Source organism: Canis aureus, chromosome 20, assembly GCF_053574225.1.
Source record: "Canis aureus isolate CA01 chromosome 20, VMU_Caureus_v.1.0, whole genome shotgun sequence".
NCBI classification, from domain to species: Eukaryota; Metazoa; Chordata; class Mammalia; order Carnivora; family Canidae; genus Canis; species Canis aureus.
In genome coordinates, this window is record NC_135630.1 from 36,704,861 (window position 1) to 36,729,990 (window position 25,130).

Sequence of the window (25,130 nt, forward strand, 5' to 3'; positions counted from 1 at the left end):
TCAGTCAGCTCTTTAAAAAGTGCTGGAAAGTTTGAGGAGGAAGAGATACCTTTATTTATTTATTGAGAGAATTCAACACAGCTTCTGAATAAATCATTCAGTAACAGAAGTGGCTAAGATAAGGAGAAGATAATTTCAGTTTCCTAATCTGGGGTCAATGGTAGTGAAAGCTGGAGTCCTTGTATTCAGCCCTTTGGAAGGCAGAACGGGGCCTGAGTATGAAACGAAGAAAGGGTAGCCTCTTGCTGTTTACCTGGAGCTCCTGGAAGTGATAGGGCCACTCCTAGAGAGGGAGAATACTTAAAAAAAAAAGTCCTAGGAGGGCACACAGGGCAGGAAGGAGCACATTGCTAGGAGAAAAAAATCTAAACGTTAGGCTGCAACTGAATGCTTAGAATATTAGATTTTATCAAATCTAAGATACCATTGATTGTAAGACACCCAATGTTTGAGATGTTAAACTATGAGAAAGAGAAGCTTCTAGGAATCAGTCAGTAAAGTATTATTTTTACTTCTTATGATAAAGATTCTGACAATCACGTGTCAGAACATACCCTCTGCCTTCCAGCTTCAGATAATGTTTTAGGATCTAATTACCATAGTGATGATCACAACTTAAGGACAAAATAAAATACACACTTCCTTTTATTTACTTATTTTTTTAAGATTGTATTTATTCATGAGAGACACAGAAAGAGAGAGAGGCAGAGACACAGGCAGAGGGAGAAGCAGGCTCCATGCAGGGAGTCTGACATGGGGCTTGATCACCGGTCTCCAGGATCAGGCCCTGGGCTGAAGGCGGTGCTAAACCGCTGAGCCACCTGGGCTGTCCCACACTCCCTTTTAAAAATGACATATCAGGTCAGCTATTCAATCAAAAAAGCCAGAAAATAGAATACCTGCAATGAACAACAATTGGTTCTTCCTTGCCAGCCCTCTTATTTCGTACATGACAAACAAAATCCAGAAAGTCACTTGAATCATCAGGAACTCCATGGTCAGGCCAGGCTATGTACTGGATCTGAGTGAGTTGACGACTCTCATTTTTCTAAGTATAAATGAGAAATTATGCACCTTAACTTAGGAATTATGTTTAAAATATAAATATTTGTGTCATTTTAATTTTGGAAGAAAAATAAAACAAACTATTCCCACTAGTAATGTACAAATTCAGTAAAACCCAAAATTTCTATGAGAAAGAAAGAAATCATTTTACAGAATCAGTTGAATCCATTAAGTACTGGCTACTTGGATCACTACTCTCCTTGTAACTCAGTTTCTATATTTGTAAAGTATTTTTCAGATGATAAACAGGCAAAAATAGAGTAAGATACAGAGAAATGTTTAAAGAAAACTGAAAAAGTGTGAGGTGAACAAAAATAGTAGGGAAAACATTTTTAGTAAGAAAGGTTGGGCTAATTCTGAAAAACACAAGTGAAATAATGGAAATTAGGAAAATAAAATCTCAAAATAAGTGTAGATTAAAAACTGGAGATCACAAAGTCAAATCAGGGTTTAATTTCTTTTTTGGGAGCCAAGAGTCAGTAAAATGGAGAAAGGTATTATTGGATTTAGCTGGTCAAGGCATTTAGTATTGCAGAACCTTACTTTCTTCAACTGAAAAATAAAATAAATAAAATCTACACCTCACAGGGATAGTCTTATGCTGAAAGGATTCTATGAGAGAACCTATAAATCATCCAAACAATTGTTTGGAATCATATTCTCAAAAATTGGTGTCTATGGTCATTCAATACTATGAAATCTGGTTATTGTCATTTATATTAAAGGGGGCTTCCAGAAAAGACCATTAAAGTGCAAGGTAATTAAGAAAAGGACTAATGAAAGAATTCCCAAAGAGACCTCAGTCAGTATTAACTTGATAACTACATTTTCAGAAACCTATGAAATGAATTTAAGGTATCTAATATAGGCTACTTTTGATTATTATTGTTAAAAAAATATTTACTGGTACCAATAATTACAAGAATGGGTAATATTAAATGGATATTTATTATGTTTTGAGGTCTGTCTGTCCATCCACGCAAATATGTATTTGGTATGTAAGCAATTGTATTTTCCCAAGTATATTTGTCTCAAACTTTAAAAACTAATTTGTGTCTTGGCATAGTTCTGAGGTACTCAGGGTTTGTAAAGAAAAGCCACAGTAAGTTTATAAACTCCCATAGGTAACCTATATATGGAGCATAAACAGACTATGCTGAGGACAAAAATATTACTTTATATAGCCAACATGTAGCTTTCTTACCCATTTGGGAAAATGAAGAAATATCTTATTGACTTACCTGGTTATATTGGACCATGAGCTACACAAGCCCTAAATTCATTCTAATGTACTCTCTAGTCCATAAGATTTGGAAATTTTAACTTTTTATTTCTTGTAACTTAGCTATATTCAATGCCAGATTCTTTTATCATCAATCACCACAACTTCTAGCTCCTTCCCTTTGGGTCAGTAAAGCTGTTTTGCTAGGCATCTTTATTCATATTCAGGGAAGTGGAGTGGGATGGGGAGGGGGAGATGAAGCTCTCATTTCCAAAGGTTTAACCAATGATGAGACAGGCATTAAGTATTCAAAGCATGTGCTATTTGCTCTTCTCTAGCAATTATTTTTTTCTTCTTCTAGCCCCCTTCAAAACCAAAGGGTGGGTACAGGAATAACTAGTTGCAAGCAGTGAAAGTGGGTGTAGTGTGTGTTTAACAGCCTGACAAGACTGGCAACATGCCAGGCTCTACACACATTTTCCAATTGAGTTACTGAGCCATCATTTACTAATCAGTAAAAGTAGCTGCATTACTAATCCATTTCTGGCTCTGGATTTAGAAGTCAAAAGGAGTGACCCAGGTGGCAGCAAGAACTAGTAATTACAAAGCTATAATCTGTCTGCTGTCATAGTATCCTGCCTACAATCTTTTCCTTCTTAATACTGTGGAGACTGTGAAATTGTTCTCCTTTACCCTTTTACAAAAAAGGACAATAATTTGACAGCTCTCAATTATTCTTTGTATTTCCACAGATGTACTCAAATACTTTATTGCTATTACTGGCAGGAAGAAATCAAATACAACCATGGTATAATTTTTATAAAGAGGCAAAATATTAAGAGTGGTTAGTATAATTTGCTAGAATCTTTTTTTACTGAGTATTTGTATTACATAGAGAAACTGAAAATACATTTTACATAGGAGAATATATGTCATAAGATCCCAAAGCATTCCAATGAAGCAAATTCAGTAATTTTTAAATAGTATTTCCTAGTAATCAGGACTCAAAACATCTTCAGCTTTCAAAGTTTTTACCTTGAATACAACCGTTCTACTGAGTGGTTACCCTGCCTTCCTACCTCTTGGTTAAACAGTGTCATCTTCCTGAAGATATAGGCTGTGTTTCCTTCTTCTGAGTGGCAGGTGACTTGATAACATCCATAGGATGAACTTCCTGTGGGTTCTGGCCAATACTGGTGACACTTAACCTGACATCAATAGATTTAAGAAAAATATGTAATTTAGGCTCTCCAATTTTGAAAATGTTTTAATTTTTAAAAACTTCCAAGCCTACAGAAAAGTTACAAGAATATTTTGATGAACCCTCATTGATCCTTTAACCTAGATCTGCCAACTCCTAAAATTTCTTCATCATTTTTTTCTTTGTAATAATAATGTTTGGATATATTTTGAGACTGCAAATATCCTGTTTTTTTTTTTTTAAATATCCTGTTTATTACACGTTTTCACCCAATGTTTTATGATTGTTATTTCTTGCTTGAATCATTTACTACAAAGAAATTAGCAAATGGTGCACTAAATATGGTATTTTTAGATTTATTTATTTTTAAAGATTTTATTTATTTATTCATGACAGACACAGAGAGAGGCAAAGACATAGAAAAAGGGAGAAGCAGGCTCCTTGCAGGGAGCCCGATACTGGACTTGATCCCCGGACCTGGGATCACGCCTTGAACTGAAGGCAGACACTCAATCACTAAGCCATCCAGGTGTCCTGGTATTTTTAGATTTGAGGTAATGAAATCAATCTCTTAACTAAAATGCCAATCCATTAATTTTCATAATGAAGATTTTAAAAAAAAAAGTTTTACTGTCACATAATTCACGTACCATAAAATTTACCCACTTAAAGTACACAATTCAATTGTTTTCAGAACTGGGCAATCATCAGCACAATCACTTTTAGAGCATTTTTTCACTCCCCAAAGAAACCCCATATCCATTAATAATCACTGTGTGTTCCTCTATCCCAAACCGCTCTCTCAGTCTGGGCCTAGGCAACCATTAATCTATTTCCTGTCCTCTATGAATTTGCCTACTCTGGACACTTCATATAATGCAATCACATTGTGTGTGGGCTTTGATGACTGCCTTTGTCCACTTAGCAAAATGTTTTCTGGGTTCATCCATGTTTTAGCATAGACCATTTTTTCATTTGTTTTAACTGCCAAATAATATACAACTATATGATTACACCACATTTTATCTGTTATATTTGGATTGGTTTCACCTTTTGGCAATCATAAATAATGCTCCTACGAACATCTGTGTATTTTTATGTAAACATGTGTTTTCATTGCTCCTGGGTGTGAAACTACGGAGTTTTAATAACTCTGTGTTTAGCCTTTTGAGGAACTGACATTGTTTTCCAAAGTGGCTGCATCTTTTTATGAATCTACCAGCAATACAGGAAGGTTCCATTTTCTCCACATCATTGTCAACACTTAGTATTTTTTTTTTTTCAACACTTAGTATTAGCTGTCATTTTTATTTTAGCGATCCTATATGAAGTGCTACCTCTTTGTGGGTTTGATTTTGCACTTCCCTGGTAACTAATGACGCTGAGCATCTTTCCATGACATTATTGGCCATTTAAATATCTTCTTTTGAGAAACACCTACTCTGAATGTTCAGCCACTTTTAAATTAAGTATTTATCATTTAATTGTTGAGTTGTAGTTCTTTATATATTCTACATACAAATCCCTTATCAAATACATATTAATTTATTTACATTTTTAAAAAAGATTTTATTTATTTGACAGAGCAAGAGAGCACAAACATGGGGAATGGGAGAGGGAGAAACAGGCTCCCCGTGGAGCAGGGAGCTGGACGTGGGGCTTGATCCCAGGATCCTGAGATCATGACCAGAGCCAAAGGCAGACACTCAACAAACTGAGACACCGAGGTGCCTCCATATTAATTCATGAAGATAATAGCTGGTAATAATAATGGCTAACACTTATATATCGTATTTATTATGTGTTAGTCTCTATGATATTAATCACATTACAAGAAAGAAAGCTTAAAGGCTAAAAAAAAGACTAAATCAATGCAAATATTTTGATCATATATGCAAATATATGTTGGAAAAAAAAGCCCAAGCAATGTGTAAGATTCAAGTATGACTTACTCTGCCACGTTCAACTTGTGTGGTCAACATTACAACCATTGAGGAGCCTTGTTCCCAAGTCATCTGCCAAAAATCTGTACAAGTGTGTGGTAATGGCCCTTGACAAGCAATATACTGATTTATAATGCTAGAAGAAGGGATTTCCATCTAAAAAGCAAAGGACACAAAACTGAAGTCTATTACATTATTATTTTGCTATGATCACGTATACGAAAATCATCCACTAAATAATAACTAAATACAACTAATCTCAATAAACTGCAAACTCAGTAAAATAAACATTTATCAATAATATCTTTAAAAGGAGAAGAGAGAGGGAGACAAAACATAAGACTCTTAACCAAGAACAAATTGAGGGTAGATGAAGAAGGGGGATGGGCTAAATGGGTGACTGCTATTAAGGAGGGCACTTGTTTTACAATGAGCACTGAGTTTTTTTTTTTTTTTTTTTTTTTTTTTAGCACTGAGTTTTATATGTAAGTGATGAATCACTAAATTCTACTCCTGCAACCAGTGTTATAGTATGTGTTACTTAACTAGAATTTAAATATAAATTTGAAAAAGAATAAAAACTCAATATATTTATTAATAATTTCTTTACCAGTATAAGAAATTTCTCAGTAGTTACACATATTTATCTTTTAATTATTGGAAACAGAAATTCAAATATTTTCCAAAGCACTCTTAGGGGTTTAAGAGGAGCTTTACAGAAAATCCTGCTTTAGAGGCAGAGAGTTGATACAGAAAGAATACTTGTTTCTAAACAGCTTATTGGTAAAATTTGCAATGAGCAAGAATTCTGCCATTTGTTTTAGTTCAGACTTTACAAATTATGTATACATATGTATGTGTATATATAATACATACACACATAAAAAAGATAGTAAAAAAATTTAATTATTATTTTCAGGAAGATGTAAGATCCTGAGTATTTGGGGAAGATGAGTCATCATTCTACTACTTTTTGAGGCTTAAGAAGAAAAGGTGACACATACATGTAGCACCGAAGAATACCAAAGGGTAAATAAAGAAAGAGGTCTCCCTCCCACCCCAGCCTCTGGTTCACACCCAAGAAGGCAATCTTTTTTTTCTAATTTCTAATATACCCTTTTGGAGATACTCTACATGTAACACACAAATGTAGATGCAAACTCAGTTTTCTGTAAAATATAAAAGGTAGCTTATAATGTTCTGTACCTGTTCTCTTTTTCTGCTTTTTTTTTGAGATGTCAGATTAATACACAAAATTTTATTCTTTTTAATGGCTCTACTACGTAAATATACTATAATTTATTTAATGAACATTTAACTTGCTGGTAATCTATTTGCTATGATAAACAAAGTTGCACTGAATAGTTTTGCAAACCTAACATTTTATTAGTTACCTCTCTAAAGAGGTTGTACCCATTAATACTTCCACCAAAAATGTACAAAAATGCTTATTCTCCGATAGTCTCCTTAATATACTGATAATCCCTTATTCACAATTCTGAAACTCTCAGTGCTCTGAAGTGTAAGTCTGTCCTTTTTTGGTACATTTGACCTAATCTGGACTCATCTGACTACAATATCTGACCTGAACTAATAATCTAAGACTACTTCAAGTCTTTACAAGTCCCATTTTCTGGTACTATCCATGGTTTGCTACTGACTATCAATACACTGATTACAGGGTAATGTCTTATAAGTCTGCTAGGGATGTTACTTATTACAGTCTATGGTACAAGCACTGAATAATCTTTAAAAAATCCAAAAAATTCTGAATCCTAAAATATATTTGACCCCAAGATTTCAGAAAAAGGACAAAGACTTGTAAATGGCATTACCACACTCTTTGATATTTGAAGTCTAATAGGTGAAAAATAGTCATTCTTTCCAGTTTTGATTTGTACTTTTTGTGAGTGTAGACAAGAGTCTAAATGTAGAAAAGTCTTTCCCTTTCTGAGATTTTAAACAATTTCATAGATATCCTCCAAGTACATTCAGGATTCCATTTTTTAACGTTTATATTTTGACATATCTAAAATACGTTACATCAAGAGTGAGTAGGTGAAGTCTCTATACATAAATGACATGAAAACTGGATCTGTTTTAAAACAATCTGGATGTGTGGGGGCATGAGTAGTTGACAACTGCTGAACTGAATGAGGTGTATGTGAAGGTTCATTTTACTTCTACTTTTATATATTTGACATTTTTTACATTACAAAGTAAGAAAAGAAGTTGGTAATCCTTTTATCTCCCTACAAGGGAAGGAAAACCTCCTACAATGATATATTCTAGATTATATCTAGGTATATTACACAACCCATTTACTAATCTATTTTTATCTTCAATGATTTAAAAGTCCATCTCTACCATAAATAACAGTCTAGTAATTATTTCAACCTATTTCTAGACTATTCTATTCCACTACTCTATGCATATGCTAATATGCCAGTATCAAACTATTTATCTTCAAAGATTTTATTTATTCATTCATGAGAGATAGAGAAGCAGAGATATAGGCAGAGGGAGAAGCGGGCTTCCTGTGTGGAACCCAACATGGGACTTGATCCCAGGACCCCAGGATTACGACCTGAGCCAAAGGCAGACTCTCAACCATTGAGCCATCCAGGCACACCCCGAATTATTTTTTAACATTAAATTTATAATATTTTTCAATATCTAACAGTGTTAACATTCTCTCAAGAATGAACCTCAAAGTTTACAGTGGTCCTTCTTATTCTGAATGACAAAAGCTTAATAAAAATAAACTTACATTTATATAATTTGCATTGATATAGTCTTCATTACCCTTTAAAATGACCCGTGTAGCATCATCTGAAAATAATTTAAGAGAAGAATATTTTAATAAAGTAATGCTAAAAAGATTAAACTTAACAAACAGAGATGTAGATACTTACAAGGCGAAATATCTCTGTATCTATTTTTGGAAATATTCTGAGGTAATTTGGCACAAGACATTGTCATTCCAGGTTTTTTCCGATACAGTTGCTAAAAAAAGGGGGGGAGGGTATAAGATGAGTCAAAAAAGACATTAAGAGATTATTTTGTTTTTCAGACTTATTTCTATGCTACAACAAATATGTTTTTCCTTAGGATACCTCATCCATGCAATGACATACCCGAGGCTAGTAGGGTATTGAACCAAATTCAAGAAGCTGATTCTGCATAATTTTTGACATGAATTATATATTGTAGTTTTTTAATGATAAAAGCAAGTGAAAATAATTTTGCTTACAGAAGAATATCTAAGGTATTAAAGAGCAAATCTGCAGAAAACATTTAGCTTTCATTTAATTTGGTGAGGTGTACACAGTATATGAACCAAGGACTTCTTAAAAGAAAAACTGACACGCCCTAAATAATTTATAGTCACAAATGTTTTTTTTTGTCACAAATGTTTTATAGTCACTTATGAATAGCACATACTTTAGAGCAACAAACATGTGACCAACTAGATAGATAAAAGATTAAATATGATGAAGTACAAAAGTCATTTTCCTTTAACCTAGGAGTTTAGCTGTACCATAGCCTATCTTCCTCTGCTACCTTTCATAAAAATAGCTGTTTAATTACAGAAAAAAATTTAGTTTGATGACATTACTCATAAAATCTCCTTATTTCTCTCTTTTAAAAAGATATCTATTTATGTAACTACAGCTAGCATTTTTTTTTAAGATTTTATTTATTTATTCATGAGAAACACACACAGAGAGAGAGGCAGAGACACAGGCAGAGGGAGAAGCAGGCTCCATGCAGGGAGCCTGACGAGGGACTCGATCCTGGGTCTCCAGGATCAGGTCCCGGGCAGAAGGTGACGCTAAACCACTGAGCCACCGGGCTGCCCCATAGCTAGCATTTTGGAAGCAATATTTAAAACTACGTATTTTAGAATATTTATTATGCCAAATATTTCACAGAATACCATTTTAGTTTATAAAATATAAATGATAGATTAGACAGTTAAGAAACCATGAAATTAATTTTAAAATATGGTCCAACATCCTTTCCCTACAATATTACTTACATCAAATTGTGTAAGGACTGTTCCAGTGACAAGCCCCTCAGCTAGCTGAATCATTGACTCCCGCAGGGAATGGTCATCCTGATGGATGCTATCTAGTGGGGCTTTCTCAGGAATGTACTGGAAGTCTGGCTCATTTTCTAGCTTTTCTTCCACTACATCATATACAGCTAAAAAAACAAAAACAAAAAAGCCACATGGAAATCTTAATAAACCAGCAAAGAATTTACCAGATGAATTAATCAGATTTGAATCTAGTGCCACTGTGTAAGGGACCGAGTAGCTGTGAAGCTGAACTTTGCTGTACCTTTAGGAAAAAGAAACATTCTTGGCCATATTGCTAAAAATGTCTATAACCTGAAGAGACAATTAGAAAAAGAACTGTCAAGAATCAGCTAAGAACAGACCTGCCCTTAAATTGTGGAACCTAGAACAAAAATAGAAACAGAGACGTGTGTGTGTGTGTCTGTGTGTATGTGTCTGTGTGTGTGTTTGTGTATATATATGCAGGGAGGCCGATGTGGGACTCAATCCTGGGTCTCTAGGATCATACTCTGGGCTGTAGGCAGTGCTAAACCGCCGCGCCACTGGGGCTGCCTGTTTCTGATATGTTTTGTAAACATAAAGTTTGATTATATGTTGTTTTAAGTAAAAAGGGAAATGATAAATTAAAAAAAATAAAAAGGGACATACTAAAAATAAATACAGGTCCCAGTCCAGATTTTTTTTTTTGAGAGATAGAGAGCGGTGTCCATGCAAGTGGGAGAGGCGAGGAGTAGGGGTGGGAGTGGGAGTGGGGGTGGGGGTGGGGGGGTGGGGGGAGAGGGAGAGAGAGAGAGAGAAAGAGAAAGAGAATGAGAGAGAATATCATAAGCAGGCTCCACTATCAGCAAGGAATCCCATACTGGGGTCGATCTCACAACCTTGTGATCATGACCTGAGTTGAAATCAAGAGTCAGGTGCTTAACTGACTGAGCTACCCAGATGTGCCCTACCCTCAGTCCAGATTCTGATGATAAAAACAACAGAAAGATCTTTTGTAAAGAAGTAAACCCTAGGTAATTTCCTCTCCTAATTTAAAATATAAGCAAAGTGATTTGGAATTGCAAAATGCCATGCCTTTTCCATTATATGGAACTTTGTTCATAATCTGGTTCATGAATTTATGAGCAGGTAACTGAGTGTCTTGGTGCTAAACTGCCTTCAACTGTAAAGTGGGCATAATTCATCTTTCATTGGACGGGTGTAAAGATTAAATAAGAATATGCAAAATAGCCTATGTGTAGAACTTACTATTAGGTTCTTTAGGATGTGTTATCAAGAGAAAATGGAAGAAACAAAATAGAGTACTAGGTCTTAGTAAAAAACTTTAGTTGCTTTATGTGACAGAAAATGCCTAATAATGAATCACCTACATATCAAGTCTAAATGAAGGAGTTCCTTGAAAAGTCAAAATAGAATGTTCTGTTGAAGTCTTTAGATTTTTCTTAGAAAACCAATTCTAGACCACGAATGCAGAAAAACACAAAGTAGAGAAGATAAAATGAAAATGCCTATAAAAGCCAAAAAAAAAAAAAAAAATGCCTGTTTGTACCCAAGAGACAAAATGACAATTCTTTATTTTTATTTTTTTAAAGGAACTTTCTTGGAAAACTTTGCAGGGTTGGGTGTGGTGGGGTGGGGAATGGCTCAAGTTCTGACTACATTTTAGTTCCCCATGGTATATAACAACCAGTAGCGAGGCATTAACCAATAATTACCCTTGTGGCTAAAACTATGATTGCAAACTGTTGGGAATAAAACTAGAAGAATGTGTCTAATGGCAGGCTGAAGACATATAAGAACCTTTCTCTGAGGAGCCTGATGGAGCGTTATGGAAATCTGAAACAATGGCATATGAACACAGAAGGATCTGGGATTGTTATACTGGAGAAAGAGGGAAGGTTTCTGGTAAAATTAGCTACTGTCAAAAACTGAAGGGGGATTTAACTTTTTTTGCATAGCATAAAGGGACAGAATTGGGAACAAAGAGACTGAAAGAAGATGAATTCTATTAATAGTTCAAGCTACCCAAGAGGAAATTGAAGTGCTTCAGAGTGCTGAGTGCTGCACACTGCCAGGGTGATTGATCTTGAGGCTGTTGTTGGGGAAACTCAAGCAATCAGCAAAGGAGCGAGAGTGTATGGCATTAAGGTTCCTCCAAACCTGGAACTTTGGCTATGAATTAACAAGTCAGCTGTCCAGATAAGGAATGAAATGATTAGGTTACTGGCATTGTTTACTGCCAACAAAGACAGGATTTTAACTATAGCTCGCTAGAGTTTTCTAAAAGTGGTTCAAAATGTACTCATTTACTTACTGCATACCTACCACTACTAGAGCAACTGAGCGAAGTGGGAAGATATTTCAGCAACAGTGGTCAGAAGAAAAGGACTTTCTGGGGATGAGAGCTGAGCAGAGACCTGAATGAAGTGAGAGTGTAAGTCCTATCAAAATCAAGGAGAGTGTTTTAGGCAGAAGGAACAACAACAAAAAAAAGCCAGCAAAGGACAGAGTGAGCAAGGCTGTGTGACAGGCAAGGAGCCAAGAACTGAATTTTAATCCAAGTATGAATGGAAGCCACTGTGCTTTCAGCAAGAAACCACATGACATAATTTACGTTTTAAAAAGCCCACTCTGGTTGCTGTGTCCAGTAACAAATACTAACAAATTACAAAAATATCCCGTGCTACATAGAGTACTTACCATTAGGTCGAACCAGGAGTACGAGTTCCCCAGAATGTCTCTCACAGCTAGCTTTAATGAACAGGACAACTTGATCATGGGTATGTTCAGCAATGTCCCGACCATTGATCAGTACAACTTGGTCCCCTTCATTCAATCGAGGGACACAGAGGTCAGCCTGTAATGTAACATAAATAAGGTTTTAGATGTGCATATGGCTTTCTGAAAGTAAAGCACAGGAATATGTTTTTATACTCTCCAGCAGAAGAATGAAAAGTACATAGAGAAGAGCATCTGCCCATTTATTTTTCTATTTGCAAAAAGCAGAAATCTATGAATGAAGCTGCTTTTTTCCCCTTTTCTTTCAACAACTTTTATCCTTGATGCCCTATTTTAATGTCTAGATATACAGATAAGATTAATAACCTCAAGGTGCGTAGATAATGACAGCCCTTACTCTGCACTGTCCAGGTATGTACAAATCTGTTACCACAGTTTAGTTAAATAACACCAATCCCCTAACAACATTCAAATTCTATTTACCACAATAAATTGTGAATAACTGCATAAAGGATGAGCTTTGCTACTAGCACATGAGTCTACAAATCACTTCATAAATAACAGACACACATCATGATCAGTGACCAATCACATTATTTCTTTCAAAGTCGGCTGGTGATCTGTTGTGCATCTGTTCATCAGTTCATGCAGAGATAGCAAAGCAGGCACTTATGTCCCCAGCTTGTCTCCCACTGATAAACCCATGTAAATAGGCAACCAACCAGAAAAGCTAAAAACACAGCAAAGAAACAAAAGAGTGATAGTGATAGAAGAACATTCAAATCGAAAGTGAACCACTGATAGTGGAAATACTGACACTACTACTGTTAGATAGTCTCCATACATGCAGTGAAGGGAATTCAGTGAAGGCACGCTTATTAACATAAATGATGAAAATGGCACTGATGAGAAGGATGACGATGTCCTCAAGGAAGTGGTGCTGGCAAAAAAATTCTCACTGAAGGTCACATTTCACAACATTGAAAATACACAAGATAAAATGTTGAAAGTGAATTCAAATTTAGAAATGAGTAGGACATTTGCCAAGGAGAGAAAAATGCTCCCCCTGTATTTTAAGTTATATGACAATAAGGGCAACAACAAGCCACTGCTCAAAGTACTTCCTCAAGGTAACAGAATACTTTATTTCTCAGTGTTTCTAGTGATTTGGATTACAGGATACTAAGCCAGTATTAGTTTTACTATTTTTTCACCTCTCTATACATTTTTAATGGGAACTAAAAGAGATTTAAATTATTTGATAAAAAATTTAAAGGTCATAGAAAGCATAACTTTTCCCATTGACTACCAAGATCTCCTTGCACAGTTGTCTTTGCTGTCCTGCACTACTGTGTTACTGAGGACTGCCATTTTATTGAGAAAACAAAGGCATAATTAAGCTAAAAGAAGTAAGCAGAAATATAGACAGCATGCTCCAGGAACATAGCAATGAGAACATATGGAAGTCAAGTCAGGAAGGATGATAGGTTGAATAGAGAAGGAAATGACTGGGTTGGACCTTACAACAAAGGGAGCTTAAAGAAATGAAAGCACAACTACTCAAATTCATATATTCTTTCATAATAGAAAGTCAACAAATACAACAAGTACTGTCACTAGCGGAAAGAGCACTGGTCTAAAAGCCAAGTTCTTCCTTGGCTGCTTATGAAGTGTGTGATTTTAGACACATGAGACTCTGAAAATGAAGCAGGTATCTCCACTAATTATTTCATAGAGTTGCAAAGACAAAAATGAGATAATTCAATGCAAAGCATTAAAATACAGAAAATTCAAGTTTAGAGGTTATGACCGTTCTCTCTAGTTGCTTCTTTTCTATCTCTACTTCTTGTGGTGGAGCAGATGACATTCACATACTCTCTCTGTGCACTAGCAGGGTGAGACTTTTGTGTACCAATTTAGTCCCAAGTTTTTGTAATTGCCTTTGCAGTACCCAAACAGTAGTGAACTGGGAGATATGTAATGGGCTAGTGCAAATAGTTATCCTCTCACCTTACTTTGTGAATAGTACAATTAGTAGACAGAAAGAAAAACATGACTTCAATTGGGAACTGAAGAATTGGGCATTATTTTATCCATTTCAGAAGATGTCCAATATAAAAACTAACATTAAAATATTTGAAATCCTGTTCTTCTCCCCCAATCACCTAAAATGAGGTTTACAACTGGAAACCTGTGATCATCTCTAAATTAATAAGATAATGTAAAGATAATACATTTTTATTATTCTTATAAATGCAGTCAATATTTTTAAAAAAGCCTTATTTTAGAGAGAGAGCAAGAGAGCAAGAGTGGGGAGAGGGACAGAGGGAATCTCAAGCAGATTCCCTACTAATCATGGAGCCCAATACACGGCTCCATTCTATGACCATCATGAGATCATGACCTGAGATGAAACCAAGCATTGGATGCTTAACCAACTAAGCCTCCCAGGAGCCCACAGCCAATATACTTTATTTTTAAAATAATTTTTATTTTCTCCTTCTGGAAGCCTCATTCTTCCTTCCTTAACTATTATTATGCTTCACTGTTTGTTTTAATTTCTATCCCTTTCTTGTCTTTCATTCTCGGTCTTTTGGGAACTTTTGTGTTTTCTCTTATCTTTAAAATATGAGTCTGTTTTCTAGCCTTTCCAATCCAATGTGGCGCTTGAACTCATGACCCAGAGATCAAGAGTAGCATGCTCTACCAACTGAACCAGCCAGGCACCCCTTAGCCAATATATGGGACATAGTTCTACAAGACAGAAAGAAAAAATTACCAATAATCTGTACAACCTAAAAAGAAAATTTAGAGTCAAAGGATTCTATTTGGAAATGAACCTGTCTATATAAAGTTCCCTGAACATCTGACTTAATTGAAAATGATACACATTCACTGCTCAGGAAAATTACTATTTCTTTTGTGTCATTCACTATTACAAGTGGTATATAAATAAAAAAAGATTATTTTTTAAAAAGATTTTTTTTATTCATGAGACACAGAGAGGCAGAGACACAGGCAGAGGAAGAAGTAGGCTCCATGCAGGGAGCCCAATGTGGGACTAGATCCCGGGACTCCAGGATCACGCTCTGGGCCGAAGGCAGGAGCCAAACCGCTGAGCCACCCAGGGATCCTCTCATTATTTTTTCTAATTACAAGAACAATACATTCTCATTGTCATGATTCGGACAATTAAAAAGAGGAATACAGAAGAGATAAACCCCAATAATTCTACTACCCAGATGAAATGCTATTAACAGTCTGAGCAAACAGACTTTGTTTGTTTCCAGACTTTTTAATGTGCTAACTCACATGTTAAAAAACTGGATTAAGGGTGCCTGGATAGCTCAGTCAATCAAATGAGTGACTCCTGATTTCGAATTAGGTCATGATCTCAGATCTCAAGGTTGTGAGATTGAGCCCCGAGTTTGGCTCTGTGCTGGGTACAGAGCCTGCTTAAGATTCTTTTTCTGCCCCTCCCCTCCTCCCTCCAAAATGAAAAAAATAAATAAATGTAAAAATTTATAAGTTGTATCAAACATACATGTAGATCAATAATAAGCATTTTCAAGTTAATTTTTGAATTTAAATACAATTAACATATAATGTATTATTAGCTTCAGAGGTAGAGGTCAGTGATTCATCAGTTGCATAAAACACTGAGTGCCCATTCCATCACAGGCCCTCCTTAATGCCCATCACCCAGTTACTCCATCTCCCAACCCCCTTTCTCCATCAAGGCTCAGTTTGTTTCCTATGATTAAGAGTCTCTTTTGGTTTGTCTCTCTGATTTTGTCTTGCTGCATTTTCTATAACACCATTTTATGAACATATTTCCATTATGTATATGGAGCTCCATCATCCATCATTTCAACAGCTGCAAAACAGCACATTTATTTCACCAATCCTAACGATGTACATTTTTGTCATCCCATTTTTATTATAAACAGTATTACAACGAACGTCCTTGTGTATCCTTTGTTCCCTAGTCCAACTGCTTTATTAGAGGAAATTGCTAAAAGTGGAATCAATAGGTCAAAAGATATATGTATCTGATGAAAAAAAATTGTAGCTTAATTTCTATTTTTAGTAAAGTTATATATTAAACATCTCAAAGAACTGACTAGGTCATAAGATTACTAAGACAAGAAGCCATTTCTTGTGTTTTTCTCTACCATCCCTCTACCCCAGGCAACTTCTTTCAACATTTTAGCTACATCTTTTGTACCTACTTCAGTATTTCTAAACAACACCCTCACATTTTGTTTTCCTTTAGTTTTCTATTTTAGATATTATCTACAGGGAAAAATTTATGAATCTTTCATCTTCTCCTTGCAGTCTGTCCCACACATATATTTTCCACCATTTATGTACTAATAAATAATTTGAAGACTTCCCTGATCTCTGTCCCTATCCTTCATATGCATAATAGGTTCAGGAGGCATTTCATACATCATACTCTTGTCCTGTACCCTCTGCTCACAAGTGCTTTTGTTGAAAAGTGGACATCTGGGGCAGCCCGGGTGGCTCAGCGGTTCAGTGCTGCCTTTAGCCCAGGGCCTGATCCTGGAGACCCAGGATCGAGTCCCACATCAGGCTCCCTGCATGGGGCCTGCTTCTCCCTCTGCCTGTGTCTCTGCCTCTCTTTCTCTCTGTCTCTCATGAATAAATAAAGTCTTTAAAAAAAAAAAAGAAAAGAAAAGTAGACATCTGATACAAGTTGGATCTATGAAGAGTTCACTTCCCAGGAGTCTGTAAACTGGATTGAGGTTTAATCCCTCTGGTTGGCTGAGCTGATAATATATGAATCTGGAAGTTACTAGTAGCCCATTATATCAACTGAGGAAAATAGTGATAGCTATACAATTTCTCTTTAGTAGAGATGCAGGGGTCACAATCATATTGTGAAAGTAGAGAGTGTGTGGTGGTGATGCTATAGGACTAACTGGAAACTGGTACTAAGTACACTCTTTTTATTTAGACTGTATCTTACTTAGAGGAGCTACAGAGATGAGGGTGATCCCTTGAACAAACTGGTTTGCAATGAGAAAGAACGGAACATAAAAAGAAATAGAGATGAAAAACAGGGAGTTCTGATGTTCATTTTAAGTTTTTTTTGTAGAGGTCTGATTGCATTCCTATCCCTGGGTTTTGTGAGGAATCTCTATAACTATATGATTATGTATGCGATATTTTATTTATACAAAGCCACATTCAGATAACTCACAGGTGTTCCTGGTGCTACTCGAGACACAATCACAGGCATCTTCTGATCATATCCTCCCTGAACAACAGAGCAAGTCAGATTTTAGTCAAATATTACCAAAATATACATATCTTAATTTAAAAACTGAATACAATGTAAATTCTCAGTTACCTTTACATTGAATCCAAACCTTCCATTTTCATCAGGTTTCATTCTGATTAGAACAAGATTATCTTGTGGAATACCACCATTAGGCTTAAAAAGACAAAAATAAATAACATAATTTTCCTCATTTATAATCTCTTCTTCAAAGATACACATGATGCATGCTTTTTGTATGTTGATATTATCTATAGCATATAAAAAAGCATAATTTAAATTCAAATGCTAATTCAGGAACGTAAATTTTGACTAATAACTTGCAGTTACACCAATTAGATACAGTCTCCTTGCCCTAGCACGCTAGACTGAGTGCAAGGAGGAATAGGTATTACGAATGCAGTTATTAATTGCAAGATCCTTGGAACCCAGATCAAAGTCTTGCACACAGTAAGTGTTCATAAGTGTTGCATGAATTCACATTCCTCCCTCTGCTTTTATTTTTATTTTTTTAATTTTTATTTATTTATGATAGTCACACAGAGAGAGGGAGAGAGAGGCAGAGACACAGGCAGAGGGAGAAGCAGGCTCCATGCACCGGGAGCCCGATGTGGGATTCGATCCCGGGACTCCAGGATCGCACCCTGGGCCAAAGGCAGGCGCCAAACCGCTGCGCCACCCAGGGATCCCTCCCTCTGCTTTTAAAAACTGATTTATTGGAATATAATTCAAATGCTATACATTTCAAAGTATATAATTCAATAATTTTTATTATAGCCACAGTTATAGAAATACCACGACCATTTAATTTAAAAAATTGTCATCATGTCCCAAAGAGACCCTGTACCCATTACCAGTCATTTCCCATCCCATCACCCCCATTCCTTATTACTCTGCAATCATTAACCTATTTTCTATCTCTATACATTTGAACCATTTCACATATATGGTTTCTCCTTGCACCTTATTTCATTCCCTCATGTCCCTTTAAGTTTCCTAAAATAGACCCATATTTCTCTGTCTTAATACATCTTCATGAATACAGTGTATCTCTAAAATTTACTGACATTCTTACTTTCGGTTTATTTGTATCTACTTGAGAAAGCAATGAAAATTCATAAATCAGAGGATTCTAAAAATTTACCATTTTTGTTGTGGTAAAAGCATGTTCTCTAAGGGAAAAGTACCAACACGATTCATAAATATATTTTATAGAACAGAGGGTGGTTATATATTCCAGGAACCTGTACTCAATTTCAAAAGGTTGATGAAATGATAGTCTCTGTATTCACTGAATTATATAATACAGTTAATGGTATTTAATGGATTATTCATTAGCATTTGTTCTGAAAATGTGTGTTTTGCAAAACTAAATTCAACATAAATTTGTCAAGAATGGACTTTTAGAGTAATGATATAAGGAAATTCCACAATTGGGTTATATCATGGCAAAATTCATTAGCAACATTATGATGAAAAAGAGAAAGTATAATAATAAAATTTACAGACAAAACACACTACAGTATAAAAAATTTTATTTCCAATTTAAAAATTTCAAAGCGACATGAGAATATCTGAAAGCTACTCACAGTAGATTTTTCAGGAGAAGATGGAACATCAAACGTTTCACTAATATGGTTTTCCAGATCTTGTTGAGAATGTGAATAATAAATTTGGTTCCAACTGTTTTTCTTGGATTGTTTGGGTGGTAAAGCTGGAGGCTGCCCATCTCCAGGGGTCTCTTGTGATCTGGATAGGAGAAAGGAAAAAAAAAATTTGTATTTTGGAAACTGTCTTCTACAACTGTTATTTTAAAAGCTATGGTCAAAACCAAAACAAAACAAAATAACATAAAACCTAGGAATAGGTTTTATGCAAATTAGAAATTTACAATGTCTAGTAGGAGACAAGCTTTATTTATTTATTTTTAAAAGATTTTTATTTATTTATTCATGAGAGACACAGAGAGAGACAGGCAGAGACACAGGCAGAGGGAGAAGCAGGCTCTATGCAGGGAGCCTGACGTGGGACTCGATCCCGGGACTCCATGATCATGCCCTGGGCTGAAGGCAGCACTAAACCGCTGAGCCTCCCAGGCTGCCCCAGGAGACAAGCTTGCTTGCTTTATCTATCTATCTATCTATCTATCTATCTATCTATCTATCTATCTATTATTTATTTAGAGACAAGCTTTAAATACCATTACTTAGGGATGCCTGGGTGGCTCAGTGGTTGAGCATCTGCCTTTGGCTCAGATCGTGATCCTGGAGTCCTGGGATCGAGTCCCACATCAGGCTCCTTGAGGGGAGCCTGCTTCTCTCTCTGCCTATGTCTCTGCCTCTCTCTGTGTCTCTCATGAATAAATAAAAAAATACCATATTTATTTGCAAGTGTTACTGTTTAATGAAATATTTCTTAACTTTTTAAGTAATATATCAAATTCCCTACTTTACCAAATCTGTAAACAATTCTATATAATAATCAAATATACTTTAAGGGTACCACTATGAAGATATTTATGATATTTATTAATCTACTATAATAGTATACATTCCTTTCCAAATCACTTTTTTAAAATAAGGTTTTCAATGGAGTCACAAAGATAGCCAGGAAAAAAGGCAACCAAAGAGAAATCAGAATTAAGAGTTTGAGCCATTCCACACATCTGGTACATCTAGAGAACTTGTGATTGGCACAATTTACTCAGAAATAAAACATAATTCATGAAAATAATGAACTCAGTACTGCAACAAAGATTAGAATCTGAGTAAGAGTGCTGAGCTCACTAAGGAGACAAAACTGGACACGACAGTGTTGGTGTACATAATTTAAAGAAACAAAATCCAGTTAACATTAGGGAGCATAAGACTCAATTTCTGATAGCCAAGGATTGATAAAAAGAGCTAGGCAGGAGGAGCTTCAAAGTAAAAACGGTAGTTTTTTTAAACCCAGAATAGTATATGTAATAACATTACTTATGAGTTTTTCACAAAGGCCAGAAGGGGGAACCAGTAGTTCAATTTACTAGGAAGCATGTATCCAAGGAGATTGCGGAAGCAAGGAGATTAAGTAAAGTAAGAGGAAATGGTTCACATGGTAAGAGCAGTGACTATTACTGAGGTTGTTATTTATCTCTGGGATGCCAGGAGGCCTTTGGGAAAATAAAAGAATTACTATCCATTGCCTAAGGTCCCGTAAGAGAATTGATAAAACTGCTATGTCAAGTTACATGGCTGCTACTGTACTATTCAGGCACAGATTTTATCCAGTTTTGCTTTTTTGTTAAGTAACAACAGATGCCTAAGATATAAGCTGTAAGGTCTTGAGGAAGTGGAACTACATTAGATGGCATCATTGCTCAAAAATTGTATATCCTCTGGTTGACATTAGGCTTGGCCATATGACTTGTTCTGGCCAATGAAATGTGAGTAGAAGTAGTCACTTTTGTTTTAGCTTTTTTTTTTTAATTATATTTTTTAAAAAGATTTATTTATTTATTTATTCATGAAAGACAGAGAGAGAGGCAGAGACATAGGCAGAGGGAGAAGCAGGCTCCATGCAGGGAGCTCGATGTGGGAGTCGATCCCGGGACTCCAGGATCGCGCCCTGGGCCAAAGGCAGGCGCCAAACCGCTGAGCCACCCAGGGATCCCCTGTTTTAGCTTTTTAAAAAAGATTTTATTTATTTATTCATGAAAGAGAAAGAGAAAGGCAGAGATATAGGCAGAGGGAGAAGCAGGCTCCCTGTGAGGAGCCCAATGTGGGACTTGATCCCAGGGACCCGGGATCACAACTTGAGCCAAAGGCAGATGCTCAATCACTGAGCCACTCAGGTGCCCCAGAAGTGGTCACTTTAAGAAACAAAAAATTCACAGTTTATTATGCTTCTCTTTCTCCTTGGTCATGAGACTTGCCATGCTCCAAATAAGAGTTTGGGTCCTGGAACAGACCTGACATGGAGTAGAGCCACAGATGATCCATGAGCAAATTAATTCAAGAAAGAAATAAGCTTTGTTGTTGTAAGTCACTATAAGGTGGAGTAATTTGCTACCACAGCATAATTTATCCCAAGATAGTGGATACAGAAAGTAGTGTCAGAGTAGCTCTTTAATATCTATGCTCTCCCTAGGTAGAGAAGGTGTGAAGCTTAGAGGCTCACTGCTAAATACCTGCAGGATATACATAATGAAGCTAAAAATTTGATTAGCCAAGGAAATCAGCCAGGATTAAAAATAAATGGTATAACTGTATGGTCCTCCAGAGAAGTTTCTCTTAAGAGAGAATATAGTCCTAAATTTTCATAATGTAATATAAAACTTTTTTTTTTAAACATTTTTTTTATTTATTTATGATAGTCATACAGAGAGAGAGAGGCAGAGACACAACAGGCAGAGGGAGAAGCAGGCTCCATGCACCAGGAGCCCGATGTGGGATTCGATCCCGGGTCTCCAGGATCGCGTCCTGGGCCAAAGGCAGGCGCCAAACCGCTGCGCCACTCAGGGATCCCTGTAATATAAAACTTAATCACTAAGTAAGTTGGTAAGTCATAATGCCCACTCAGCCTAACTTTCCACATAGAAGTCTTTAGGGAATAAAATGCTCAAAATTCTGAGAAGTCTGTAAGGACTGCAAAAAAGAACGTATCTCTCTTTTCAGCAAAGCCTTCTTTGAGGTCTACCTTGATGTTCAGGGATTACAGGTACCAAACATACTAGTTTTTATTCTACTCGTTTCCACTCCAAGAACTCAAGGCTTTCAGATCCAATGTATTGAAATATTGCCAGTATGGGAAAATGTTCCTACAGATGAAAACAGAGACACGGATCTCAACCATGGCCTGCCAGAAGGGATTAGGACACAAAGACAGACATCCCCTTGCACAGCCTCACATATGTGACATTTCTAAAAAGCAGTTGATACAAAGCCTCCAAGAATTTACAAAATCCAGAAGTCCCTGAACTCCACATCTATCCAAAGATTTTTTTTCTTGTTTTGCATTTATTTGTCACACCCAGGAAACGGCTTCAAAACTAAAGATCCATAGGGCATAGTATAAGGTTGAGATCAGAATAGTTAGAGTAACTTACTTTATTCTTGGTCCAGTCAACAGCCTAATATACAACAGTTCTAAAATACACAAGAGGAACAAACTCAAGCCTGATCTATAAAGCAACATCTAACTAAATTTGGTGGGTATGGGTCTAACAGTGGCAATGCTCAGTTATAAGAGGGACAGTACTGACATTATGAGACACTCTGCTAAAATTGTCGATCTATCTTACTGGCATTAAAGATTAGGCATTATATAGTCAAAAAAGCTCCAGAAGTTATTTTTTCTAATTAGAAATCATTGTTCTAAAAGAGTGGTTGCAAAATCATGGCTTGTGGGGCAATTTTGGCCAAAATACATTTGGCCCATTATTTATTCTTAATAAATGTGAGTTAACTGACTACATTTTAAAACTTACATATATATCTGGATTTCCAGAATGGAACAGCTGGAAGCTCTGGAAAGAATGGATCTGCATTACTACTGGTCAAAGCCAAGAATCAGCTGCTGCCTTTAGATAGGCCACAGACACCCCAGCCCACATAAATCCCACCCAGGGTTACTAAGTCTGCAAGAAGACACAGAAAAGAAAAGGGTGAAAGCACACAGGCTTGGGTTGAAATTTAAACCAAGTTCCAGAGAAAAGATAAGGAGAAAACAGCACATGCTGAAAGGATTAGTCAAGACAGAACACAGGAAAGAACACTGTAATTTCGGATTTCTGGAAAGGGGCTATCTGCCTTCTCTCATTGTTTTATGTAACTTTCTTGTTAGAATAACTTCTCAGAGAATGATGGTCAGGCATTCCAGATGCTGGATTGTTGCAGAGGGCTAGGTAGTCTGGGAGCTTTTACAGTAATCTGGATAACTGTCCATTCTATGTCTCCATGTTCAAGAACCAAATTTCATTTTTATTTATACATCTACTTGTATCTCTGTCTAACACAGTCTATCAAAGTAATCAAAGATGTGAATAGACTCCTGACATTCTTATTTTGGACAAAGGCTATCAAATACATTTTAAGACATATTCCAAATGTATTAACTCGATTTATTATAACAAATAACTTCCTACTTTGTATCTAATGTAGAGATCATGAGTACAGTTAATTTATTACTTACTCAATTATCTAGGAAGATGACTTTCATAAACCACGCATTATAATTAGAAATTACAATATATTTTAAACAATGTCATTAAATAGATCAGTTCTTAAAAAAGATACTATTTCTAGGCAAAAATAAAAGAATCCCCACAATTGCTAATTATAACTGGATAAAGAGACATCATATACTTTGGAAGAACAACCAGACAGCGAAGTGGAAGACAGCCCCATTAGAAATAATTCCACTGAGAGAAGGGACCTATGACTTAAAGAGAAAGCTAGCATCTACTATCAAAAAGTTCAGATAAGACAAGGGAAATAGGAATCAAAGAAAAAAGTAGACATCAGAGCTAAGGTTGGAGTTTTACAACTAGAGATAATGCTTTGGATTTAAAGATGGGAGGTAGAAAAGATCTGTTGTTACAAGGAGAGTATAGAAAGAAGTATAATCCTAAAGGGATTATTTTGTTACTTATATCAAAGAAAACCAGGCAAGATAAACCCTGAAAATTGTGTTTAAAAAAACAATGCTAAAGGTTCAACTGTATATACATATCATTCATAGAAGCATAAAGTTTATTCTAATTTAAGATTAGAAAACAAAATCCATATCCTTGGTACACAGCAAATACAAACTTGCCAGGACTGATGGCTTCTTCTAATGCTCTAAGATACTACCAGGAGCCCATGTCTCACTGTAATCACTAGTGCTATCCAAGTTTTCATGGGGCAGTAACCCTACTATACTTACACTATGTAAGATGCATATAAAATCCTGATTCAAAACTCAGGCTTCTTGACATGTTGGCTAATACATTTACAATATTTCAAAGTAAACACCATTCCAAGTTGATTACTAATTAACGTTCAAGCAATTTAAACGTGCATATAAAACTCTCAGGGATATGACAAATATTGAGAATAGAACTGAAAATGTCATGTTACTGTATCAGGAAGAATCTATTTCAGAATCAAGTTCCCAGACCTGAGATGCCTGGTTTTAACCAAACTCCAAGTCCCAGACCTCAGTTTCCAAAAAGAGAGTACTGGAGACATTTGGCAGAGGAGGATGGCAGGTTAGGAATACTGCAGTTGCAGTAGCCTGGTGACCTACATAATTAGTCTAGCTGCCACCAAGTACAGCCTCAAATACAATGCACCCTCTGAGTCCCCACGGCTTGATCATTTCCTCCCATCACATCTCCTTTGGTTTTTATTTCCTTGTCCTAAAGTGGTCTGGTATCTGCAGGATCCATAATACAGATGACCCTTGAACAACATAGTTTGATCAGCGCCAATCTACATACTTGTAGATTTTTTACTGTATGGTACTATAAATGTATTTTCTCATGATTTTTTTATTAACATCTTCTCTAGCTTACTTTATTGTAAAAATACAGTACACATTACATGTAA

The 25,130-nt window shown here is 36.0% G+C and overlaps 1 protein-coding gene across 13 annotated transcripts in view; it reads right to left on the reverse strand.

Annotated features, from left to right (window-relative positions):
* The window catches only part of PTPN4 (protein tyrosine phosphatase non-receptor type 4), a 207,697-nt gene that overhangs the window by 13,908 nt on the left and 168,659 nt on the right, over positions 1-25,130 (reverse strand). For all 13 annotated transcript variants that reach the window (XM_077861382.1, XM_077861383.1, XM_077861381.1 and 10 more), the window contains 10 exons: positions 19,149-19,308; positions 17,632-17,715; positions 17,482-17,538; positions 12,216-12,372; positions 9,474-9,640; positions 8,347-8,437; positions 8,202-8,263; positions 5,441-5,587; positions 3,367-3,495; positions 900-1,048 (listed from right to left, as the gene is read on the reverse strand). In XM_077861382.1, the coding sequence (XP_077717508.1) occupies positions 900-1,048; positions 3,367-3,495; positions 5,441-5,587; positions 8,202-8,263; positions 8,347-8,437; positions 9,474-9,640; positions 12,216-12,372; positions 17,482-17,538; positions 17,632-17,715; positions 19,149-19,308 (1,203 nt within the window). The remainder of the gene's footprint in view (positions 1-899; positions 1,049-3,366; positions 3,496-5,440; positions 5,588-8,201; positions 8,264-8,346; positions 8,438-9,473; positions 9,641-12,215; positions 12,373-17,481; positions 17,539-17,631; positions 17,716-19,148; positions 19,309-25,130) is intronic.